A 26,074-nucleotide genomic window follows, 5' to 3' on the forward strand; every position below is an offset into this window, starting at 1 on the left:
GCAATAAAGATGACCAAGAGTCACTCTCCGTCTCACCAACCGTCAGATAAGCCAAGCTGCAAAGAATACTTTCAGACCACACCAGCTCCCTGGAAGCAGAAATAGGCCAAGCAGCATGGAAGAGGGTTAAACCAACCCAGTCATTTGGAAAAGACACTCCCCAACCTGTTGAACTGCCTGAAGACTGTGTAGTGTACTCCAAGTTCCCCGTTTTTGTAAGGTGTCACCCATGTTGGGGTGGGCTTTGGGGAGGCAACTGTCCTCGAGTCACTTCTGCCCCTGTAAGGAACTCTTCACCCATATTCCTGCTAGCAACCCCAGTAAAACTCATTGTTTCACAATGTTGGACTTCGGTGGTATCCATACTTTGTCATGGGCTTCTTATCTGGGGTAAGTAGACATGTGTGCTATGTCTCCCCAGGAAAAGTCTTGTTACACAACACCGTCCTCCCATGCACACAGTAAATAAATAAATGCAATGTTTCTAGACTCTCACACTGTTCCTGGCACACTGTAAACATTAAGCAGTTGATAAACTGAACAAGATCCTTCACACCCACTTGGATCCTAAATTTGGTGGATTCTCTCTCAAGTCAAGTCTACCCCCTCTTCTCTATCCTATAACTTTCAGTTCCTGTTTAAGCCTTCATAATTTCTCCTATCCTAAAGAACTGCCCCTGCCTTCCTTATCTCCCTTTGCACACTGCCTTATCTCATTCCCCAGCTTTTTAAATCCACTGTCTACACCTACTTTATCTATTTCCTCTTTTAAAACACCATCCTTTTAAATTTCCTTTCAGCTATACAAACAATCTATGTATGCATGCTTCCTGCTTTATCAGTAATCACAACTCTCTGACTATTGAATATTGTTCCAGAGATTTCCTATATATTTTTATGTAGATGTAGAGAAGATTATTTGGTTTTGTGGGAGGGAGAATTCTCATAAATGGCACAGTGAAATAACAACTCATTTTTGTAACAGCATGATCTGATGTTATATCCGAGTGGATGTAAAGTGCAAATGTGATCCCATGGTATGGTCACATCACAGCTAATGTAGCTGATCTACTTGTGGACAGGTAGGCAGGTTAAAGGTTTTTCATTTGATAGCCAATGATGCAGCAGACACTACTGCTTCCTATAAGCACATGCATGTGTTTTCTGCACAACGTAAAGGAAAGGAGACTTGCTGGGCCATGAATTATTCACATTCAAAAATTTAATCGATGCTGCCAGATTTGCCCTCCAAAACATCTGATCAATTCACACACCCACATGAATGAAATTCCCTGGTGGCAGTGGTTATTATATCATCTTTTATTTTTGAAAACCCGAGAGGGGAAAAAAATCATGTTTTTTTTCCTCTCTTTGCTGAGGAAGCTGACTGAGCATCATTTCATAATGTTCATTGTTCCATTTGTATTTCGCTTCCTCGTCAACTATCTGTTTATCTCTTCTGGAATTACAGACACCCTTCTTTCATTTAAAATCCTTTTTTATTACATAGGTTACAAATATATTTGCCCCATTTGTAGGCTTGTTTTTACTTTTGCTTTATGGTACTTTACATTTTGAAACATAAGATACATTTATTTATTTATTTATTTATTTATTTATTTATTTATTTATTTATTTATTGGTTTTTGGGATTTTTTTTTCCAAGACAGGGTTTTTCTGTGTAGCCCTGGCTGTCCTGGAACTCACTCTGTAGACCAGGCTGGCCTTGAACTCAGAAATCCGCCTGCCTCTGCCTCCCAGGTGCTGGGATTACAGGCGTGCGCCACCACTGCCTGGCTTAATTTTTTTTAATTTTATCATTTTTATTTATATGTATGTGCTTGGGTGTGTGCATGCGAAGGTAAGTGTCTGCCACAGAGGCATCAGGTCCCTTGGAGCTAGAGTTACAGGTAGTTGTGAGCCAACTGATGTGGATTCAAGGCTCAAACTCTGGTCCTCTGGAAGAGCAGTATACGCTCTTACCCGTGGAACCGTTTCTCCAGCTCGCAACTACCTTAGACCCAACACGCTTTCCTTCTGTGAATTTTAGACTGTTTCCCAATTCAAAAAGCTTTCTCTACCCCCAAAGTTATAAAAATATTCTCCGACATTTTCTCTTTATATTTTTAGAATTTGTTTTTAGTCCAACAGGAATCTATTTTTATAAGCAGTGTTTGTCTGAGAGGGTCTCATTTTATGATTTTCTAAACGGATGGCCTATTTTTCCAAGCACCATTCCTTCAACGGTCCATTCTATCTCTGCTGACTTATCGATATGAAATTTCCATGCCAATGTAAATCTGACCTCGTCCTCATGGTTCTGGTTTATCGCTTCTCTCCCCCCCACCCCAGTTCTGATGCCTCTCTGTCCCATTCACAAGAATAACAATCTAATTTCTACCTACAATCTCCTGAAAATGATCAGTCCTAAATATATTGAAATTTTTCATGCTGCCAACCCAGTGAATTTTTCCAAATTCTCTTTTTCTCACACACTATTTATTGTTTTTTCCTAAATGCTATATAATGCTATTCTCCTTTGATTCTTAACAGTAAAATCATACTCATGATAACACATTCTATTTATTAGGTAGTTACTCTGTGCCAGGCATCGTTTTAGCATTTTTTGGCATCCATGTCAAGTATGTTATACCAAAGCATGATAGTATAAAGATTATTATGTACCCATTTTACAGGCGATTTAAAAAATGACGCATAGACAATTGAATTATCTTGCAAAAGGTTCCTTGTCCAGCAAATAGCAATAGGAGATCAGAACCCAGGACTGCCTGAGACAAAAGCTTAAATTCCTAGCCACTCTTTTCTCTAGCCTGTCTTGAAAAGTCACCCTCATAGAAGCAGGGGGCAGGGGGAGGGGGTGGGAGCTTGGGGGGAGGGGAACCTGGAAAAGGGATAACATTTGGAATGTAAATAAAGAAAATATCCAATAAAAAAGAATAAAAAGGAAAAGTCTTACCCTTGAATTCTCTTTTCTCTAGCATTCCTTATTCTTTTTCTTGTTTCATTTCTTAGTAGTGTTGGGGGGAGTTATGTGTGGTTGATTGTTTTGGTGGTATTTATTTTGAGACAAAGTCTCATTATGTAATCCTAGCTGGCCTTGAACTTAATAACTAGACCTGGCTGCAAGTCGTGTGTGTGTGTGTATGTGTGTGTGTGTGTGTGTGTGTGTGTGTGTGTGTGTGTAATTTTAGACAATGTCCCATGCTGTAAACAAGCTGGCCTCAAACTCATTCTGCAGCTGAAGCTGGCCCTGAATTCCTGATCTTCCTGCCTCTATGTCTTAGGGATACATGCCTTAAGATGTTACTGGGATTCTAGGCATATATTCCTACGAACAGCAAAACATCCCAAACCATTTGTTTGCTTGTTTGTTTGTTGACAAGGTCTCAAGTATCCCAGGCTAGCTAAATATTCACTATCCAGTGAGGATGACATTGAACGTCAGAGTCTCCTGCTTCTACCTTTCTGATGCTAGGACTCCAGGTGTGTGCCACCATGCCTGGGTGCATGCTGATGATCAGACCCAGGGTTTTGTGCATGCTAGGCAAGTGCTCTACCAACTGATCTCCAACAACAGCTCTTAGTTCAATATTTTTAGGACAGGGTTTCAGCCCAAGATAGCCCCCAAATTCTTGGTCTTTCTGCCTCAGCCTCCTGCATGCTTGGATTACCAAGAACAGGAAGTGCCAGGATGTAGTATCTAATATGACTTCCACCAGTGTGGGTTGTTTCGTCCTTGTTTAAACAGATACCGTGGAAAGTACAGGGTCTTCTGAAGACCTGTTTCAATGCAGTTGCACCGACATATCTGTGGTGAAACATCCTTGATAGCATATAGAAAGTACTGGTTTTATAAGGCTGCTGACACTGGTCTGTAGTCCTGCTGTAGGCTGAGGGAGGATTACAAGGACAGGGATCACAAAGTCAAACAAAATTGTTTGTGCTACAGATAGAGTTAGAAGTTAGCCTAGACAACTTACTGAGACCATGTCTCAAAAAAAAAAAAAAAAGAAAGAAAGAAAGAAAGAAAGAAAGAAAGAAAGAAAAGAAAGAAAGAAAGAAAGAAAGAAAGAAAGAAAGAAAGAAAGAAAGAAAGAAAGAAAAGAAAGAAAGAAAGAAAGAAAATGGCTGGGTGCATAGCTCAGTGCTTGTCTAACATGCAAAAGGTCCTAGAATCAGTCTCTAGTGCTTCAAGGAAACAAACTGCTTTGAAGGTGACAACCAAGAGGTGTCCTCTGACCTCCATAGATGCAGCATGGCACATATGTTCTGGTACATGCATTTGTACTTGTATACACGAACACATACACACAGTGAGTGCTCTTAACCACTGAGCCATCTCTCCAGCCCATCAATTTTATTGGTCTAATAGTTTCTTGATTGGTCTTGCTTGCCCAGTGTATCTCCATACTAGCCCAAAGGATTTGCCTCAAAGGCTAATCAGACTACATTCTGCTTCTTAGAACTTCTGAATGGATCCATATTTGCACATTTTATAATCCCACCAGGAGTTGACCTCCATTTGCCCCCTCCCTTTATTTTTCCCTAGCTCACTTCAACTACTAGCCCAGGATATGTTCTAGGTTTAATGGGGCCTTATGCTTATAAAATTCACAGGACAACCCAAGAAAACGACTATGTTATAACTAAAAGTGGCTGCACATGGGAACCCCAAAGATTAAAGTTCACTGGTTTCCTAAGAAAATCTGCCTCTTGAGTACTATATTGAATAGGTAAGACTGCCCACTCTCTCCCTACCTATTCAATATGGTACTTGAAGTCCTAGCCAGACCAATTAGACAACAAAACGAGGTCAAAGGGATACGAATTGGAAAGGAAGAAGTCAAGCTATCACTATTTGCAGATTATATGATAGTATACTTAAGCGATCCAAAAATTCCACCAGAGAACTCCTAAAGCTGATAAACAACTTCAGCAAAGTGGCTGGTTACAAAATCAACTCAAGCAAATCAGTAGCCTTCCTAAACTCAAAGGATAAACCGGCTGAGAAAGAAATTAGGGGGAAAAGACCCTTTACAATAGTCACAAACAATATAAAGTATCTCGGTGTGACTAACACCAAACAAGTGAAAGATCTGTATGACAAGAACTTCAAGTCTCTGAAGAAAGAAACTGAAGATCTCAGAAGATGGAAAGATCTCCCATGTTCGTGGATTGGCAGGATTAATATAGTAAAAATGGCCATCTTGCCCAAAGCAATCTGCAGATTCAATGCAATCCCCATCAAAATCCCAACTCAGTTCTTCATAGAGTTAGAAAGAGCAATTTGCAAATTCATCTGGAATAACAAAAAACCCAGGATAGCTAAAACTATTCTCAACAATAAAAGAACTTCTGGGAGAATCATCATCCCTGGCTTCAAGCAATACTACAGATCAAAAGTGATAAAAACTGCATGGTACTTAAATACAGCCAGAGCTGGGCAATGGTGGCACATGCCTTTAATTCCAGCACTTGAGAGGCAGAGGCAGGTGGATTTCTGAGTTCGAGACCAGCCTGGGCTACAGAGTGAGTTCCAGGACAGCCAGGGCTACACAGAGAAACCCTGTCTTGAAAAACCATAAACAAACAAACAAACAAACAAATACAGGCAGGTAGATCAATGAATAGAATTAAAGACCCAGAAATGAATCCAATGGTCACTTGATCTTTGACAAAGGAGCTAAAAAGGCGCCTTTTTCCATCCAGTGGGGGTAAAAACAGCGTTTTCAACAAATGGTGTTGGTTCAACTGGAGGTCAGCATGCAGAATGTAAATAGATCCATCCTTGTCTCCTTGTACAAAGCTCAAGTCCAAGTGGATCAAGGACCTCCACATAAAACCAGACACACTGAGACTAATAGAAGAGAAACTGGGGAAGAGCCTCGAACACATGTGCACAGGGGAAAAGTTCCTCAACAGAACACCAATAGCTTATGCGCTAAGATCAACAATAGACCAATGGGACCTCATAACATTGCAAAGCTTCTGTAAGGCAAAGGACACTGTCAATAGGACAAAATGGCAACCAACAGAAGAGATTGGTACCAATCCTACATCTGATAGAAGGCTAATGTCCAATATATACAAAGAACTCAAGAAGTTAAACTCCAGAGAACCAAATAACCCTATCTTGAGTTTTACAGGCAAATGGATAGAACTAGAAAATATCATCCTGAGTGAGGTAACTCAGACCAAAAAGTGCATGCATGGTGTGTACTCACTAATAAGTGGATATTAGCCAAAAAGAAAGTACAGAGTACCCAAGAGAGAGTCCACAGAACTCAAAAAGGTCAACAAGCTGGAGGGCCCAAGTGAGGACACTTGAGTCTTGGGAGAGAGAAGAAAGCAATCACAAGTGGGGAGAGAAGGAGGGAGGGATCTGGGAGGGAAAGTGGATGGTGGGGGGAGGGGAGTCTGTGGAGAGAGGGGAACCTGATCTGGTATTGGGGGAGGGGAAAAGGACTGAAGCCCTGAGGGCCAGCAGAAAGAATGGAAACAGGCAACTTCAGGAGATAGGAGGTTGGGGGAACCTCCAGAATGCACCAGAGACCTGGGAGGTGAGAGACTCTCAGGACTCAAAGAGCCTTAGATGAAATAAATGCCTGAAGACAGGGCTTCAAATAAGAGAGAGGGGGGCATTCCACAGTCACAACTCTGACCCATTATTGTTCCTGTCTGAAAGAATTACAGGGATGGGAATGGAGAGGAGCCTGAGGAAAAGAAGGTCCAGTGACAGGCCCAAAGTGGGATCCAGCTCAAGGGGAGGCCCCAGGGCCTGACACTGTTACTGAGGCTATGGAGCGCTCACAAAAAGGGGCCAAGCATGACTGTACTTCAGAAGACCCAACAAGCATCTGAAAGAGTCAGATGCAGATATTTGCACCCAACCAATGGACAGAAGCTGCTGACCCTTGTAGTTGAATTAGGGAAGGGTGGAAGAAGCTGAGGAGGAGGGCAATCCTGTAGGAGGACCAGCAGTCGCAACTAACCTGGACCCCCCCCCCCCAGATCTCTCTAACACTGGGCCACCAAACAGGCAGCACACACCAGCTGATATGAGGCCCCCAACACACACACAGCAGAGGACTGCCGGGTCTGTGTTCATTCAGAGATGATGCACCTAACCCTCAAGAGACTTGGAGGCCCTAGGGAGTTTAGAGGTCAGGTGGGGTGGAGAGTGGGGGGTGGGGGGTGGGGGGAGGGGATGTCTTCATGGAGACAGGGGGTGGGGAGGAGGTATGAGATGTGGAACAGTCAGATATAGAGTGTACAAAAATAAATAAATAAGTTTAAATAAAAATGGGGTACAAAGCTAAATAAAGAATTCTCAACCGAGGAATATCAAATGGCCAAGAAGCATCTAAAGAAATGTTCAACATCCTTAGTCATCAAGGAAATGCAAATCAAAACAACACCTCACACCAGTCAGAATCGCTAAGATTAAAAACTCAGGTGATAGCAGCTGCTGGTAAGGATGTGGAGAAAGAGGAACACTCCTCCATTGTTGTTGGGATTGCAAGCTGGTATAACCACTTTGGAAATCAGTTTGGAGGTTCCTTAGAAAATTGGAAATAGGCTGGGCAGTGGTGCTGCATGCCTTTAATCTCAGCACTTGGGAGGCAGAGGGAGGCAGATTTCTGAGTTTGAGGTCAGTGAACTGGTCTACAGAGTGAATTCCAGGACAGCCAGGACTACACAGAGAAACCCTATCTCAAAAAACCCAAAAAAAGAAAAAAAAAAAGAAAAAAAAAAGAAAAAAGAAAGAAAGAAAGAAAGAAAGAAAGAAAGAAAGAAAGAAAGAAAGAAAGAAAGAAAGAAAGAAAGAAAATTGGAAAAAAATTGGAAATAGTACTACCTGAGGACCCAGCTATACCACTCCTGGGCATATACCCAGAAGATGCTCCAACATATAACAAGGACATATACTCCATTATGTTCATAGCAGCCTTATTTATAATAGCCAGAAGCTGGAAAGAACCCAGATGTCCCTCAACAGAGGAATGGATACAGAAAATGTGGTATATATACACAATGGAATACTACTCAGCTATTAAAAACAATGAATTCATTAAATTTGCAGGCAAATGGATGGAACTAGAAAATATTATCCTGAGTGAGGTAACCCAATTTTAAAACAACACACATGGTATGTACTCACTGATAAGTGGACATTAGCCCCAAAGCTCAGAATACCCAAGACACAATTCACAGACCACAGGAAGCTCAAGAAGGAAGACAAAATGTGGATGTTTCGCTCCTTCTTAGAAGGGGGAACAAAATACCCATGGGAGGAGATACAGATAAAATATAGAGCAGAGACTGAAGGAAAGACCACCCAGAGACTGCCCCACCTGGAGATCCATCCCATATATAGTTACCAAACCCAGACACTATTGTGGATGCTAACAAGTGCTTGCTGACAGGAGCCTGATACAGCTGTCTCCTGAGAGGCTCTGCCAGAGCCTGACAAATACAGACACAGATGCTCACAGCCAACCATTGGACTGAGCACAGGGTCCCCAATGGAGGAGCTAGAGAAAGGACCGAAGGAGCTGAAGGGGTTTTCAGCCCCATAAGAGGAACAACAATATGAACCACCCAGTACCCCCAGAGCTCCCAGGGACTAAACCACCAACCAAAGAGTACACATGGAGGGACCCATGGCTCCAACTGTATATGTAGCAGAAGATAGCTTTGTAGGACATCAATTTGAGGAGAGGCCCTTGGTCCTGTGAAGGCTCAATGCCCCAATGTAAGGGAATGCCAGGACAGGGTAGCTGGAGTGGGTGGGTGGGGGGTAGACCTTCATAGAAACAAGGGGGAGGAGGATGGGATAGAGGGTTTCTAGAGGGCAAACCAAGAAAATGGATAACATTTGAAATCTAAATAAAGAAAATATCTATGGGGCTAGAGAGATGACTCAGTGGTTAAAAGCATTGACTACTCTTCCGAAAGTCCTGAGTTCAAATCCCAGCAACCACATGGTGTCTCACAACCATCCGTAACGAGATCTGACTCACTCTTCTGGAGTGTCTGAAGACAGACAGCTACAGTGTACTTACATATAATAAATATATAAATCATTTTTTTTAAAAAGAAAATATCTAATGAAAAATTTCAAAAAGAAAAGAAAAGACAGAAGAACTCTGCCTCTCTACCTAAGCACACTAAGCTGCAGTTCCCTAGACGACACCTGAGTTCTCTGCATCATTTTGCCTTTGAAGAAGTGGGCAGCTCCTGGGTTGCCTTTCTTTCTCATCACCTGCCTGTCTGGCCAGCTCTTCAGGAGTTATCATAGTCTCTCCTGCGAAGTCTTCTCCGCCTTCTTCTCTGCATGGAATTGACTGTTCTCACCCTTGTGGTCTCACTGCAATTGCCCTTCACCTCTTTGTGCCCCAGTCCTTCACAGAACATACTCATGTCTGTGGAAATTATTTCCTTAAGAAAAGCTTTTCTCAGGCTTGATGCAGCATTGGAGGGGAGTACCAGGACAGAGAAGTGGGAGGGGGGTGATTGGGGAATGGGCGGAGAGAAGAGGGCTTATGGGACATATGGGGAGGGGGGAACTGGGAAAGGGAAAATCATTTGGAATGTAAACAAAGAATATAAAAATAACGAGAGAGAGAGAGAGAGAGAGAGAGAGAGAGAGAGAGAGAGAGAGAGAGAAGAAAAGCCTTTCCCATGAATGTGTCCAGAACAAAGATTAAGCCAATCCTTTGTAGGTCGTTAGACTACAGGAGGACCTGGCACAAGGCTGAATGGAATCAAGGATCCACTCATGTGTATTAGAAAGACACCCTTCTTTTGGCACAGTATATGGAGTGGTATAGTTGTAGATAAGGACCCCACAATGATGCCCTACTTACAAGTTGCCTGCCCACATCACTCTAGTGGGCCCCAGAATCTGTACTCTCTCCAAGACTCCCATGGTAAGCTACTTTTCATGGTTCCTCCACCCACTTTCCCAGTCCACTTCTTTTGTTACCTGTCCTCCTTGTTGATTTGGTCCCCAAAGCCTACAGTGCTCACAATTGTGAGCTTCAAGCCCACGTTGCTCTCCCGGAGGTCGTAGGTATTGGATCGGAGCTGGACACCTGGTTGTGTGTGGGTCGTTGGCTCCCCTTCAAACTTGGTGTTGAACAGGGTATCCATGAGGGTGGACTTGCCCAAACCTGTCTCCCCTGAAAAGCAAAAGATATCAAGCAATGACTAAGAAGCCATTGTGCATCATGTTGTACATTAGTGAACAACTGCACAGAAGTCCATAGAATATATAGTATCAGTGGTGTGCAAAAGGGGCGCAGAGCCCTGCCAGCAGCAGAGAGCTCACAGTGCTAGGGAACTGGGCTCAGTTCCGTTTTTGTCTTCACAGTGTTTTCTGTTAGTTGAATCTTCATCTTGAGGATATACTGCTTTTAGAGGCAGAGAAAGAAATGCTATCCACACCGATAGAGGGGAATAATTATTCCTAGAAGTAGACGGTACAGAAGTATAATATGCTCTTATTAATACTTTCTCTGATTGATGGCTGTTTATATATAGTTTTCAGTTTTTCCTTTAATTTTTCTGTGTTTTCTAAGTAGAACATGTAAATAAATACCAATTGTCAAATAAATACCCTCTCCTCTCATCCCCTGACCCCAGGTTCTGCCCAAACAGTGCTCCACCCACAGATGTTACTTTTTTGTCTCGCAGTGGAGAGAGACTGTACTTACTTTTGGCTTTTCCCAGCCTAGATGACCTTTCAGGGAAACTATTTTTTTTTTTAATTTTTTATTTTTGTCTACTGAGGAATGAACTTGAGCTGCAAATTATTCTTCTTAAATTTCAAACAACGCAGGCATTTGTTTGCATAACTAACATGTTGGCTGTGTGACACTAATAAATCCAACCACTAGAATCTTACACTTGGCCGATAAATGGGGGAAGGGTTATGGTGGAGCAGTAAAGGTTTGGGGAGGTTATTCCTGGAACACTAGAGGCTATCAAACCACTGCCTCGAACTAAGGCATCTTTGGAGAATGAAGCATCATAATTACGAAATGGAGAGATGCTGGTGACATGGACTTAGGAAGCCACAGACGGGCTCTAAAACCACTTTTAATCTCTGTAGATTCAGATTGTATTTGGCTCCCATCCCACCCCAAGATAATAAGAAACACTAGGAACCAAAACTCAATAGCTAAGCAGGAGATGTAGCTCAGCCAGTAGATTGTTTATAGCTGAAGCCCTATCTGATCCCCAGTGCTGAGGAAACTGGTCTTTAAGTCAGTAGTTAATGACAGGCTGGGCATGGTGGTGCACACTCTTAATCCTAGGACTTGGGAGGCAGAGGAAGGTGGATATTCGTGAGTTTGAGGCCAGCCTGACCTACATAGTGAGTTCCAGGACAGCCAGGGCTATGTAGAGAAACCCTGTCACAAACAAAGTTAATGACCCTGGACTATTCTTTGAGCACCTTTGGCAACAGTAGTCCTTCACTAGCTTCGTCCCTCTTCTTCCTACCCCTCCCCAACCAAGGAGGGACTATGTGACCTTTGCTTTACCCTCATAGTTGAGGTTAGATTTACTCCAGGTAGTTCCTGGCCTGGCAAATCTTCCCTTGGGACCAACAGTATACATTTGCAAGGCAGTGTATAGAACTGCATGATGTAGAACCAAAAATGCCTCCTCTTTCCCACTCTCTCGGGGGGTATAAATTAAACCTAAACACTGACATTAAAGAAATGACCCGTGATGAAGAGTTTCTGTGTGCAAAGAAAGAAAAGGACATTCAATGTAGTCTGGTTACCAAGGTCCCCAGCCCTGTTCCATAGCCAGGCATGACTGATGAGCTGAATTGTCAGGATATACAGAAAGAGTTCCTCACACAGATTGTTTCCAGCTAGGATCTGCTGTGTTTATCAGAGACAACGATTGTGTAAGAAGAGATTCTTTTTTGTTGTTGTTTGTTGGTCCTCCCCTGAAGAAGGTATTCAGGTCCCAAGAAAAATCTGGTGCAGTGGAGTCTTTGTCATGGGAGGTGACAGGTTTAGGCATGCAACAGAACACACCACCCATTACCACCATCAGAGAACATGGTGCCGCTGACTTGCAGCCAGAGCCACAGTCATCCTCACGATCTCTGAGGTGAGAATGGGCACCACGCTTTAACTCGACTTCTCTCTGGGCACCCATGTTCCAGGTACATTTTAACACCCGCCCCCCTTTTTGGTACATCTAATGGATTTTCCTCAACCTCATCCCTCTTTGTCCTTTGAGATCATTACTGAATATGCCTGCTGCTCCTAGACAGTGGTGGGCTCCATCTCCACAGATTCAATTCAGGCTCCCTGCCTCCACATCCTAAGAATTCTCAGAGACTCCTCTGTATACTTCAAAGTGCCTGAAGAAAGTCTCTCATAGAAGGTCTCAAGAGCAGCTGTGCTGAGCCAGAGACCCACCCTGTTTGCACAGCTGGAGCAATGGGGGCTGGGTGAGGTGGGGCAAGGAGCAGGGAGGAGCAGCAAGGAAAGTGACCACCCAGACACCTGCTGGTGCACAAGGGTTGCTGCAACTAGCTGTTAAATAACAAAGGTCTGGAAGAGAAGAACTTGCTGTGTCTAGGGAATTGCAATAAAATTGCAACATTAGAAGAAGGCAGAAAATGGAGCCAGCTCCTTCGGTGGCTTTTGAATGCTTCTGTTCCCAGTTGTCACCATGGTGGGACTGGGAGCTGGAAGGAAGCCCTCTCTCAATGGCCAGCACAAGCCCAGCCTGAGACTAGAATGAGATCTCCTCCTATAGTTGTCTTGGGTCCAATAGTAAATGCGTATGGGGATATGACACGTGACCTAACAGGATCAGATCAGCAGATTCCACCATGCCTCAGCAAGAAGGTAGGAACTTGGCAACTGGCTTCTAGCAGGAAACTCAATGAGTCCCTAGGGCTCAATTTCCCTCTCCTCCTCCCCAGCCCTCCTGGAGCAGAGTCACAACAGACAGCAGGGTTTCTTAACCCCCTGAACTCGTGTTCTAGCTCTCACTTTGCTTATTGTTGACACTGGGCTAGAAACAATAATTTCTAAAAAACAACATAGGGGCTGGAGAGATGGCTCAGTGGTTAAGAGCCCTATCTGCTCTTGCAGAAGACCTGAGTTTAGTGTCCAGCATCCACATGCCAGCAAATAGCTGTAACTGTAATTTCAGTTCCAGGGGACCCAAAACTGTTCACCAGGCATGCATGCGCTACTCATGCATACATGCAGGTAAACATGCATACACATAAACTAAATAAATCTCTTTGGAAAATAATTTAATTTTAAAACCCATTTTGTGAATCAAACTAAAGGTCCAGGTGACCTCCCCACCTTGAGTTAAAAGCAACTACAATAAAAGTTTAGCCCATCTCCTCAGTGGCTGTCAATGTCTGCAATCTCTGGTGCTTTGGACAATTAAGTCCTTGCAAGATGAGAAAGATGAATTCATCTCTGGGTTCAGGACTAGTCTTGTCTACAGAGCGAGTTCTAGGATAGCCAAGGCTACACAGAAAAACCCTGTCTTGAAAATAAAAACAAACAACAAAGAAAAAGAAAAAAATACAAGTCGTAGATATGCTACCATTACATTGTCATGTGACAAAAACCTGAGCCCTGTCCCTGGTCTGAGTCCTACACCTTCTTTTCCTGCAAAATGGGAAAGTAGAAGCAGTAGCAGCAGGGCTTTTGTTTGCTGTTTGTTTGTTTTCTGCTTGGTTTGGTTTGATTTTCAGACAAGGACTTGAATCCTAAGACTCCTGCCTCAGCCTCCCGAGTTCTAGAACTTCAAGGCCTGCTACACCAATAGTATTTTCCTGTAGCAGATTTATGTGCTCTGTGCCAGGCATTGCTGTAAACAAATGCATATTTCCCTTTTCTTTCATGTGGTGCTAGGGATGGAACCAATCACCCCACAACTATGAAGCAAGCTCTCAACTCTGAGCCACACCCTCAGCTTCCATAGATTTTATTTGCTCCTCACTGGAAGCTTATAAGGTATATAGGCGCTACAATTTTTTCAGTGCTGGTAATGGAGCCCAAGGACTCAAGTCAATCAGGTAAAGCAAGAGCTCTACCCTGGTTAGGCAAGGTGGTACCCAGAGATAGATAATACAATTTGTCCTTAACTTATAGTTAGGTTAACCAAGTCAGCCATTAGCTTCACGAGTTTGCAAGTTCCTCCTCTTCTATGTACCTGATTTTCTTCCTCCATATACTGCATAGGAGATGACAGTCCAAGGCCACAAACTAATAGGTAGCAGAGCCAGTATTTTCACCAAGGCGGGCTACCTCTGTAGTCCCTGCTTTGAACCAATACATTTTGGTGAGGTTCACAAGCATGGCAGATTCATTTATTTAGTCACTCAACAGGTATTTACAAAGCCTCTGCTAATCACCAGATCTAGGTGTTATACAGGGGCAAAAGATACAGCAAAGAGTGAGCTAGCCACAGTCCCTGGTCATTTGGAAAGAAGTCCCCCTCAACTGTAAATGATGGAATAAGCCAAGAGAAAATTCCGCTGAGTTCAACAGGGAGGTCGGAAGGAAACTCTCTGAAAGGAAACTCTCCAGGAACTTGAGTTGGCCATGAGAGTCTACGGAGAGAGACAAGGCCATGCCTGGCTGTGCGACCTTGTCCTTTCTCTTTCCTGTTCTTGCAGGGGTGAGGCACACTGTGGTGTTTCAGCCAGCACAGGCAGCTTCCTGCACCTCTTCCCAAGCCTATGTGATGGAAGGAATGACACCATGGAAATCAGTGGATGCTACAAACCTGTTTTCTCCCATGATGCCTTGCTAGCCAGTGACCAACCACTGTGGCTGCTTTATGCTAACAACTGCGTTTCCCAGAAGCACAGGGATAGAAAGGTTAGCCCCTGACCTTCATAGAACACTAGCTGCCCTTTGCACACCTCCTGCAATAAAGCTTCAATCCTGCTTGTCCTGTGTGTGTTTTCCAAGTTCAACAGAGCCCAGTTGAGCCTGGAATCCTGAGCAGCTTCAAAGTAAATATTATCATTATGAGCCTTTGTGCTCCTCGTGGTCATTAGCGCTGCCAGCACATTTGGATGGGCAAGTCTCTTCGGGGCTCTTTCCCAGCACTACAAAGCTCTGGGCCTCAGAACATTGGTATTGCTGGCTCAAGTTGTTCTTTTGAGGCCTCCTACATGGATATTTACGGTCATGGGGTCCTCAAATTTCCAAAGCTAAGTAATTGGGATATGATTTTTTGATGGGGTAAAGAAAAGGGGAATCTCGCTGGGCAGTGGTGGCACATGCCTTTAATCCCAGCATTTGGGAGGCAGAGGCAGGTGGATTTCTGAGTTCGAGGCCAGCCTGGTCTACAGAGTGAGTTCCAGGACAGCCAGGGCTACACAGAGAAACCCTGTCTCGAAAAAAACAATAAAAAAAAAAACCCCAACCCCCCCAAACAAACAAAAAAGAAAGAAAGAAAGAAAGAAAGGAAGAAAGAACAAAAGAAAGAAAGAAAGAAAGAAAGAAAGAAAGAAAGAAAGAAAGAAAGAAAGAAAGAAAGAAAGAAAGAAAGAAAGAAAGAAAGGAAGGAAGGAAGGAAGGAAGGAAGGAAGGAAGAAAGGAAGGAAGGAAGAAAGAAAGGGGGAAGCTCAGCTTACTAGGTCATTACTGTCAACCCTAGAGGTCATATCAGACTGAAGTCATAATATGCTTAGCTAAAAATCATAATAATCATGGAGAGCAATTATTGGTACAGTCAATTTATTGCACTATAAATTAGGCTCTTGATTCATAAACATTCTCTTTCCCTCCTCTCAATCTCAACAAACACAAGTGCACACAGGCACACATAAATGAATAATACTTATTCTGCTAGGTATGGGCACAACAGAAGCAGGGCAACATTAAGTAAGCAATAGTGTGGAAAAAACCTAGCCTAGCTCACTGTTAATAATCAAGGTTAGCGCTACCATAGTTTGACACTAAAAATACTTTGGGTGAACAATTTCTGTGACCGAACAGAACCATTTTATAGGTTATCAAAGAGGTTAATAGTCACACACAGGTACGAGGTATAAGTATATCACTAAGATTCCTGGAGGAGCAAAGATCACCTTCAGCAACTTCACTGTGGACTCTCTGCCAAGGCAGTGCCAGTTCCTAGCATTATGGCTGATTGAGATGGCAGTCACTTGTGACCTTGATGCAAGCTGAGGGTTTTCTGAGCACTGGCAAGGTCATGAGTACAGTAAGAGAGTAGCACGCATGTGCTATAAGCATCTTTGGATCCAGTACAGGGATTGGTTTATCTAATCGTCCTATCTGGGGACAGTATAGGAGGAGAGCCATTTCCTGAAACTTGACAAGTAGAAAGAGAAAGAAAAGATGTATGACTTCTTAGGGATGAGAGCCTGCCCCAGGCGCTTCTGCAACTTCATGTCATCAGGTATGTGCTGAAACACTGTAGATGAACAATACCCTGGTGGGAACAGGATTGACTGTTTACCCCATTCACCTTGTCTTGATGTTGGCTGCCTCATCTTGGGGGCCCTGGGAATCTTAAGACTCAAATTACAAATTTCCCTATACTTTGACATCAGGTCCCATTCTCAGTTTACCAGAAAAGGGCTTTACCAGGTCAGTCTTTTGCTGGAGGTTGAAAGGTTGCTCACAGGGGTGGGGTGGGGGGGCTGTCAGTTTGCTTTCATCTCAACTTCAACACAGGTCATACGGCACTCTGGGAGGGATGCCAAGGGAAGCTGGTATTTGTGTGCACTGGGATATTTCAGTCATCAAATATTGTGTGAAATAAGTTGGCCATTAGCCAAAGATTGATCTTGTTAGTTAAACAGAAAACTTGGTAGTGCCAATATTAGACGTGATGACATTTGTTCTTGAGGCTGATTGCCCTGCCTTGCATTTATTCTGTATGCCCGTCCCAATTAGCACTGAAATGTGACTGTGACTTTGACTGTCAGCATTCAAAGACTTGGCAACCTCTATGCAGACTCTAAGGCCTCTGATGTGTAATTCCATGAAGCGCATATTTTTATCTCATAGACTCTGAGGCTGTTACATGGCAATGAGTCACTTTTGCTAGTGAGTGAGCCTAGCTCCCTGCCTGCCGTCCATATTTAGAAGTGACCTTATTGCTCTGTTTGTCCTTACAAGCACAGTGAATTCCCTACAGAAAATGACCTGATAAAGAGTGCTGGAAATGGAGAAGAAGAAAAAAATCAGAGGAAAATGACTGACTTCAAAAAATTTCGAAGACTAGTATTTATTTATTTATTTATTTATTTATTTATTTATTTATTTATTTATTTAGTCATTTAGTCATTTAGTTGAGACAAGGTCTCATCATGCAACCCAGACTACACTCAAATTCACAATCCTCCTGTCTCAACCTTCTAAGTGCTGGGATTACAGACCTATATCACCACATCCAACAAAAAAAAAGATTTTTTTCAATACATTAAACCACTAAAGTACCTATTTCCGTGGTAGTTTGAATCTATGATGTGAATGAGTTCTCCATATGCTCTATACAAGCATAAGAACAGAAAATTATCAACAGTGTGTAAGTGTTCCAGCCAGTGTGAAATTGGCTTTATTATGGCATTTATGCAAGCATTAAGGTTTGGAAGCAGGTCACTGAAAATACACAAGTATATGTTTTTGCACTGTGGGGTGAAAATGATAAGTTACCACTATGTTTGTAAATTTGGGATTTTTTTTTTTAAGGTTTCAAAACACATTCTTAAAGAATGACAAGGTACCATTGTCCATGTTTGTTTGATGGTACTCAATAGTTCCTAAAGTGCTTTCATGGTCTCAAGGGACACTTCTGGCAGTGGTTGGAGACAAAGAGAAGAACAACAGGTCAGTCAGGCCTTCATCTCTAGTGTATTTTGGCTCTGCCATTTTTCCATGTCACCTCAGGTAAAATCCCTATGTCCTTGAAGCTAAGATTACTATTTCTAAGGTTCACTTTTCAGACTGGGGGCCAAAACCACTTATGTGAGAAACTGTTGAGAGGCATAGTGGGGGCCTCCTGCGAACTTAACTCATTCATTTGCTTCAGAAATATTATTGAATTCTTCTTGTGCTATGATTAGCACACCAAGTGGGCTCAAATCACTATGTATGGTGTGGTCCATGAGCAAAATCCCAGTGCTTGGGAGGCTAAGGTAAAAGGACTGAGAATTAGAGGCTAGCCTGAGCGACTTGTTGAGCTCCATGCCAGCCTAGGCCGTATAATGAGACTCTTGTCTTAAAACAAAAGAAAGCCCAGGCACAGAAACAGGCTGGAGAATAAAAGATTTTTGCACACAGCTCTGTGATTCCTGCACTTAAACCCAAACTGTACCAAGCAAGCTTAGATAAACTGGAAAGACTCAGCCAGCTCCCCGGAACTCCCGGTTCTGTCCAGTTCTTATCTTCTGCACTCAAAAAGAAGCTGAGAGCAGCGACTGAGCCCGCCAGCCCCCTTTAACAAAATTTTCCATCGAGTCTCACAAACACAAAGCTCTGTTTCACCCCCCCCCCCAAGGTATGGCCCCAGATTCTGGTCTGGGTCGAGGGGGGGGGAAAGTAATTGCAGCTGGATGCTTACAAAAATAAACAAAGGGATAAGAGAAGAGGGGTTGTGGGTGCAAGCCTGTAACTAGATGGGGATGACACATTATTTAACCTAATTACCTGCAAAGCTCCATCTCGCCATTAAGGATCTATATCCTGTAATAGAATTTCCTGCCATGGAAATACTCACCCACGCACAGGATGTTGAAGCAGAAGCCCTGGCTGACTGACTTATTCACCAGCTGGTCAGGCAAGCTGTCAAAGCCCACATGTCCAGCCAGGGGGACAGTTCGACAATCTTCGCCCTAATTCAGAGAGGGAGGGAGGGAGGGAAGGGAGAAAATGAAAACGTGCTTAAGAGCCATTTGGATTTCCATTCTATAGCCACACGCGCTCTATCCTGTGCCAGGAAGTAACAACCACAAAGGCCCAATATGTTATCTCTTTCCTCAGCCACCTCTCCCCAACCTGCAACACATACACCTAAAAGCAAAATGGCCCATCGGCTTGGAAATCATGGATGCTTGGGTCCAGCATTCAAAAGGTTCAGTAATAAATGCCACTGTGGTTCTAGACAGAATAAACTACGTGGGCAGCTGATCCCATTCATCCAAACTTAGATGAGATCTCAATTCAATCCCTCAGGGTAGGGAGCCTCTCTGAGACTCAGTTCCCTTCCACATCTGTCACAAGGACACAACAGTATGTATTAGAGGTGACAAGGGGACTGTAATGTTTATTAATACTTACAATAATGCCATATACATATACCTATACATATACATATACAAACACACACACACACACACACATATATATATGGTGTGAACATATATATATATATGTGAACACACATTCAATAAATGTTCCAAAGTCCTTAGAAGGCAGCGAACCTTCTCTCTAGGACACTGCGGAGACCTACAAAGGTGGCACAGCAGAGAGGTTAAGCTTATAGGTCTGTGCCGGCAAGATGGCTCAGAGGGTAAAAGTGCCTCTGCTGTCAAGCCCGGTGACCTTAGTTCAAAACCTGGGACTCACTTGGTGAAAGGACAGAAGCAATTCCTGAGTTGTCCTCTCATCTCGACACTCATGAGGCACCAGCTCTCCCCACCCCCACTAACCAACCAACCAACCAACCAAACAAACAACTACATGTAAAAATGATTTTAAAGTACAGACTTCAGGCAGGTCTGAGTCAGAGGTCAACTTCTGCAGTTCAAGCTTTAACAAGTTCCCAGTCTCCCATGCTAAAAGCAGGAATAAGCAGAGGATGCGCAGACTCCACAGGACAATACTCCTCACACACACAGCATATTATTGCCTGGCATGGGGAAAGCATTCAAACAGTAGCTGCTCTTATCACTGCACTGTGAGGTTATCCTTGAACCCTAACAACTGGCCCGCCACGCAGCAAACACACTTGTAGTTCCCTCTAGCTTGGAAGAAGCAGTCTCTAGCCTTCCTCTGGTTCCCTTGACTCCACAGGGGTCAGCCAAGCCACTCCCAGCCCTGGAAAGCACAGGGCCAAAGCGTCTTAGAGTTAATGGTTTTATAAAATGAGGAGAGTCTCAAACTCAGGCAGGCTTCCAAGGAAGCAAGGGAAAGGATGCAGAGGGCCTGCATGTACTCATAAACTACGCTTACTGCCAGTGCTCAGGGCCGAGGGCGGGGTGTCAGGAGAAGGGCGGGGAATGGAAGCTGGAGGCAGGACAAGCTTCACAGGAATGATGGGCTATGGAAATAGGCAGAGATTCTGTGGGGTGAGGCTGCATGAAAATTTCCGTAACCACCAAGATGCCAAGAGCAACCCCAAAGGCCATGGTTTGGGCCAAGAGGGACCATAGCAGCATCCCAGGCTGTGCCAGCAGGCAGCTCCTATGCCCACTGGGCCTGCTGGTCTGTTAGTTTAGGTGTCACACCAAAAGGGATGTGATGTGATGGTGGAGTAACCACTCGACCTCTTCACCTAGTTTGTGTGTGTGCGTGCATGTGTGTGTGTGTGTGTGTATGGGGGTGTCCCTGCCCCCATCAGTGCCACTGGATCCTCCAAGAGCTTGTGCTGGTGGCTACCATCTGGCACATTCATTTCCCTCTGACTTCTCTCCGCATAAACTCCCAACAGAGCGCACGTGACACACTGCCTTACGCTGTCCCTGACTTAGGTTGACAATGACTTCCTTGCTCGCCCAAAGACAGGCATCCACATCACCTTGTCCTATACTCACTTCACTCCCTTCCATTTCCCTTTCCCCATTTCCCATCTTTTCTTGCTTGCTTGCTTAAAGCAAACAGTGAGCTGGAAGTTTAGCACTGTTGGTTCTCAGCCTTCGGCAGAGCACCAAAGAGACTTCAGAGCCGATATGCTCTCTCCACGGAGCCTCCTACGTAGCAGGCTTTGAAATTGGGACAGACTCAGAGTTGAGGTTTCCTGAGCCATATTTTATCATCTCTTCCTGCCTCCAAATTCAGCACTATGAAACTTCAAGTGCTCCCGAGTCCAAGAAATCTTCAAACTAAAGATAGCAGGCAGTAGGAAGAGCTCCTTACCTTAAAAACTCATGCCACTGTGAAAGTCTTACCAAATACAGCACCTAGGATGTAACTCTGTTGGGAGAATGCTTGCCTAACATGCACAACGCCCGAGGTTCAATCCCCAGCACCACAGAACTGGGGCATAGCCGTGCACAGCTCCCATCCTCACACCACTACTAAGTTCTATGGCTAAGCTATGCTCCCAACCCCGGCTCTCCCCCTTTTGAGTCTCAAGTTGGGTTAGGTGACTTTAACCAGCAATTTTTTCTCAAAGTGTGTACTTGTCTGTCACCTTGTCACTTCAATATCACTGGAGACATATCCTGCCCCTACTTTCTTGTTGTTTCATCTGGTCAAGTACTGTGTAGGTAGAAGGAGCTTTTCAACTCCTGCATGTGGGGTTGGAGAGATGGCTCCGTGGTTAAGAGGACTTGCTGTTCTTACAGAGGTTTACCCAGCACTGAATGTGGTGGCTTGCTATTACTCCTAATTCCAGTTCTAGGGAACTGTCACCTTCTTCTGGCCTCTGGAGGCATTAGACATGAGTATTGTATGTATACATACATGCAAGCAAGACACTCACCATATAAAACAAATCTAAAAATAAGTATTTTAAAATACTCCTACTCAAAACACCCCAAATCCCCCAAGCCCACTGCTGTGGAGTAAAGCCTGTACGATTCCTTCTGCTGTTTGGGGCTCGTTGTGCTGCTGTAGGATAACAATGGGCACGTGAGAGGTGATTGGTAAATCTTCATTTTGAGAAAGAGTCTTAAGTAGCTCACTTGTCTCAAACCTAAGATATTGCAAAGAATGCCCTTAGACTGTTGGTCCTTCTGCCTCTACTTCACAGTGCCCAGATGAGGCCTGTGCTATCTATCACACCCAGCAGTAATGACAGACAACGGAAATTCTATTTTAATTCTCCCAAGATGATTAACGTGTCTATATGTTTCCTGCCATTCAGTATACCTTTATTTAACAAATAGGGATACTGTAATCTGTTCCTTTCCACACTCTGACTTAATACCCTGACACTTAATACCAATGTTTTTCTGAGTAATTAAGTATACTTCTAAGTCATTTCTTTAGAACAGTGTCTTTTTAAAGGTCTATTTTATTTTCGAAGATGTGCACTCGTATCATCTGAGTGTAGGCATGTGCATTGAGAGCAGGTGCCTGCAATGACAAGAGAAGTCATTGAATGCCTTGGGACTGAAACAACAGCAGTTGTCAGCCACCCAAGGTGGGTAGTGAGAATCAACTGCAGATCCTCGGCAGAGAGTGGTACAAGCTCTTAGCCACTGAGCCATCTCTCTAGGCCCCAAATCATTATGTTTCCTGGCCATATAGTGTACCCATGCAGGAATATGCCACTTCTTCCTAGTTGGCGAATATTTAGTATCTCCAAGTTTTCTGCATAAACATACAGTCTTCTTGCAGGATTGCAAATGTCTCTGCTTCCTAAAATTGAAGACTATTGGACCAAAGAGTTCACATATTCCTTTACATACATACATTTATAAATGTATTTATTTATGTGTATCCATGAAGTTTCATGGGCTTTTATCTACTGTGAACTGACTTGTCGGAAAATGGTATTACATTCTTTAATTTGAATTTTATTAGTGATAGTGAACACTGTGTATGGGTATTGTGTATGTAAATTATCTAGTCATGATTTTGCTAGCTTAATAACATATATGTTTGTCTTTTCTCTTTGATTTGTAAGAAAATAAGAATTGATTTCAAGGTGAGATAGCTAAGAGAAGAAAGTCAATAAGTAGTTAGCAATGTGAGATTTTAGGTGCAGAGAGCATTTAAGGCTAAGATACAAATTTGGGGAGTGAGAGATATAAAATTGGATGTGCTCTCTGGGAGGTAGTAAGGGTGAGGGAGCTATAGGGTGAGAATGAGTATAGGAAATACCCATGAATAGTGGGGGAGATGAAGGGGGTTTTACCAAGAGGGGGAAACAATAAAAAAGTAAAAGATGACCCAATAGTTTCCTGCCAGCTGAGGCAAAAATGAATTACATATTTGCATTTAGTGGCATTGCCCGTGACTTGGAATCTCTATTTCTTTTGTGTCTTTTACTCAGTATCCACTGTACCTAAATTAACTAGAGAACTTGAGACATGGGGCCTGGTTGATGTGGGATTTTTTTTTCTTTTTAATTGTTTGAAGAAGCCAAGACTTGGTCTCAATCTCTGTGGTTAAGAAAGCATCCAAACATATTTGTACAGTTCTTGATTTAGAAAAGTCTGTCTAGAGAGCACCTGTCTTGCTCTAATGAATATTACACCAAGATCATAATTGTTCAGAGTGGAATATATGCATGCAAATTATGGACAGAATACTGGGCTAGATGTACACTAACCCCAGGATAACCCCAGGACGTGTCTTTCTTGCTCTCTTATAGCACAGCACCTCTAGTGCCTTATCTCCTTAGTCCTTCTTAAGGTGGTATAATTAATTGAGATCCTAATTACTCTGATTGTGGTTAATTGAATGTTCACTTGATTACAAGGGGCAGAAGAGGAGATGCGACTAGAAGCCCAGACCAGCACCTCTGACACTGAAACTTTACCTAGCAAGTGAAGCCACGTTCAGGGCAGCAAATGAGCAAAATTGTTAATCTACCATAGCCCTGCACCCACCCTTACAATCTGTTCTGTGGAGCCTCACACAGCTGTACAAAGATTCATGTACCAGGAAATACATTAAAGCCTTGATGATAGCAATGAAATGCTAGACACTCCTTAAATGCTAGACAACAGAAAAATAAATTATGAACATGAATATTGTGGAACAGTGTTGTCACTAGAATGCAACAGGTCCATATGTAATGGTGTGAATACCTTCAAGACATAGTATAAAACAGAAAACAGAAATTGTAGAACGACATGTATAATGAGAACATGTATGTACAAAAAGCCTAATATATATGAATATGCACATAAATCTATGCCAATACCTAGGACAGACGCATGAAAAGACACCAAACCAAAAGATACCGGTAGTTACCTCAGAGGACAGGAAATGGAAACAGGGGCCTAATCAGAGGTGCCATCGGGTTCTGTAGTGTTTGATTCTTTTATAACACAAATGAACTCACATTGTTGCCTGTATAATTGGCAGACATTTTTAAAAGATAAGGAAAGTTCTTGCTCACTCAGCTTTGCAGCCCGGGTGATTAGTTAGGCTGGAGCCTGAGAGCAGCTAAAGGAAGACAAAATGAAAGGCGCTCCTGGGAACTGAGAGAGCGCCCACCTCCCTCCGCCCAATTCCATTTCCTGTTTGCTCTTCATCTGCAGTCACCTGTGGTTTTGAAATACGTTATAACCACATTTTGTATCAGAGGCAGAAACAATCTTCTGCATCTACCTTAAGACACACTGATTTCAGCTTTTTAAATATTTTTGAATATTCGTATGGTTCATGTTAAGAACGACGAGCTGTATCTTTCTCCCATTGCCTTTTGTTTGTTTGTTTGTGTTTGGTTTTGTTTTTGGAAAGCAAAGTGTCCCAGAAACACCCGATAAGCAACTGCTGTCCTCCACTGCCTTCTACCGCTCCTCTGACAGCCCCGACAGAGAAAGCACATTGTTGAGTGAGGCCTCTGGGAACTCAGGGTCCACCTGTATATAGAGAGAATTTCCTGTCTCTGTTCAAACCCAAGGTATCTAAGTTAGCCGTAACCATCCTGAAGGAATGGGGGGAAGCATTTGGACCTAAGACTCGACTTTCCCTTAACTTTCCTCTCTGGTCTTTTGCACTCAAATGTTAGCAAGGGAGACAAATGCTGACATTGGTTCTCGGCCGCAGCCTCATTGACTGCTTAGTGGTCCAATCCTTCCCGACTTTCCCCACTCCACCAGCATTCTGGAACAGAGAAACTGAAAAATCTCCTAGACTTTTGAAACCAATCCATCCATCCAATGACAAAGGATGGAATATTAAGCAAGTAATGAAAATATTTTTCTAAGAGTGCATAATGGCATGAAATACTTGCCCAAAGCTGTTGTGTAAAGCAAAGGAAACCAACAACAACAACAACAACAACAACAACAACAACCTTGCATACACAAACCAGTGAGGAGAGGAAATTAGTGTATCAGGTTGCTTTGGGGGTAGACATTCTGTTTTCCAATTTTTCTATAATAGGCATACTTTAGTTTTATAATCTGGAAAAATGTTTTGTTTTGAATAAAGATTGATGGTACATTCCTAGGCAGGAAAGTGGTCTCAGCTATTTTAGGGAAAAAATCCTCAACTTCAACCAGAAAATGCTGCACACACAGATGATCAGCAAGTTTAGCGATTTTATTATATGAAAGACATTTGTTTTTACCAACAATACAATAAATTCTTATCTTCCTCTATTGTAAATTATTGTCACATTTAATATATAACTCACTATTAAACACTACCACATAATTATAGTCCTGTAAACCAGAAGACAAACCTTATGTCCTGAAACATGTCAAAAGTCCTGATAAAACTCCACCTGCAGCCACCAATGTCATGAAAGGAATGAGAAGGACTATATTACTATCAGCCTTAAGAAACCAATAAGATCCAAAAATTTAACAACATGAAGGTAAAAACCAATGTACCCAACATGTCAAATGCCAGGAGTTTTCATGGGCTGATCAACTTGGGGTAAGAAAAAACTATAGATATAAAATCTTGGGCTAGGACAGAAATTTAGGGACCATTCTAAGGAGATACAAGGTTTTCCAAAGCTTCAGTGGGGAAGCAGTTTAGGGGCCCTCAAGGAAACACAAAGGAGAAACCATCTTTACTAAACAAGGGTGAAGGCATCTCTTTGGCAAAGCCTATAGATGCAACTGATTTTAATAATACCAAAGATAAATTCCAAACTGGCTTCTCATTTATAAAAGGATTCCCAGCAAGGACTCCATTAACTAGCCAGCTCTCCTAGT

General features: G+C 43.0%; 1 protein-coding gene across 7 annotated transcripts in view; it reads right to left on the reverse strand.

The window, feature by feature from the left end:
• The window catches only part of Septin6 (septin 6), a 74,719-nt gene that overhangs the window by 41,770 nt on the left and 6,875 nt on the right, over positions 1-26,074 (reverse strand). For all 7 annotated transcript variants that reach the window (XM_052171895.1, XM_052171892.1, XM_052171893.1 and 4 more), the window contains exons 2-3: positions 18,784-18,898; positions 10,010-10,205 (exon numbers count right to left, since the gene is read on the reverse strand). In XM_052171895.1, coding sequence (XP_052027855.1) covers positions 10,010-10,205; positions 18,784-18,898 — 311 coding nt within the window. The remainder of the gene's footprint in view (positions 1-10,009; positions 10,206-18,783; positions 18,899-26,074) is intronic.

This window comes from Apodemus sylvaticus, chromosome X, assembly GCF_947179515.1.
Source record: "Apodemus sylvaticus chromosome X, mApoSyl1.1, whole genome shotgun sequence".
Lineage (NCBI taxonomy): Eukaryota > Metazoa > Chordata > Mammalia > Rodentia > Muridae > Apodemus > Apodemus sylvaticus.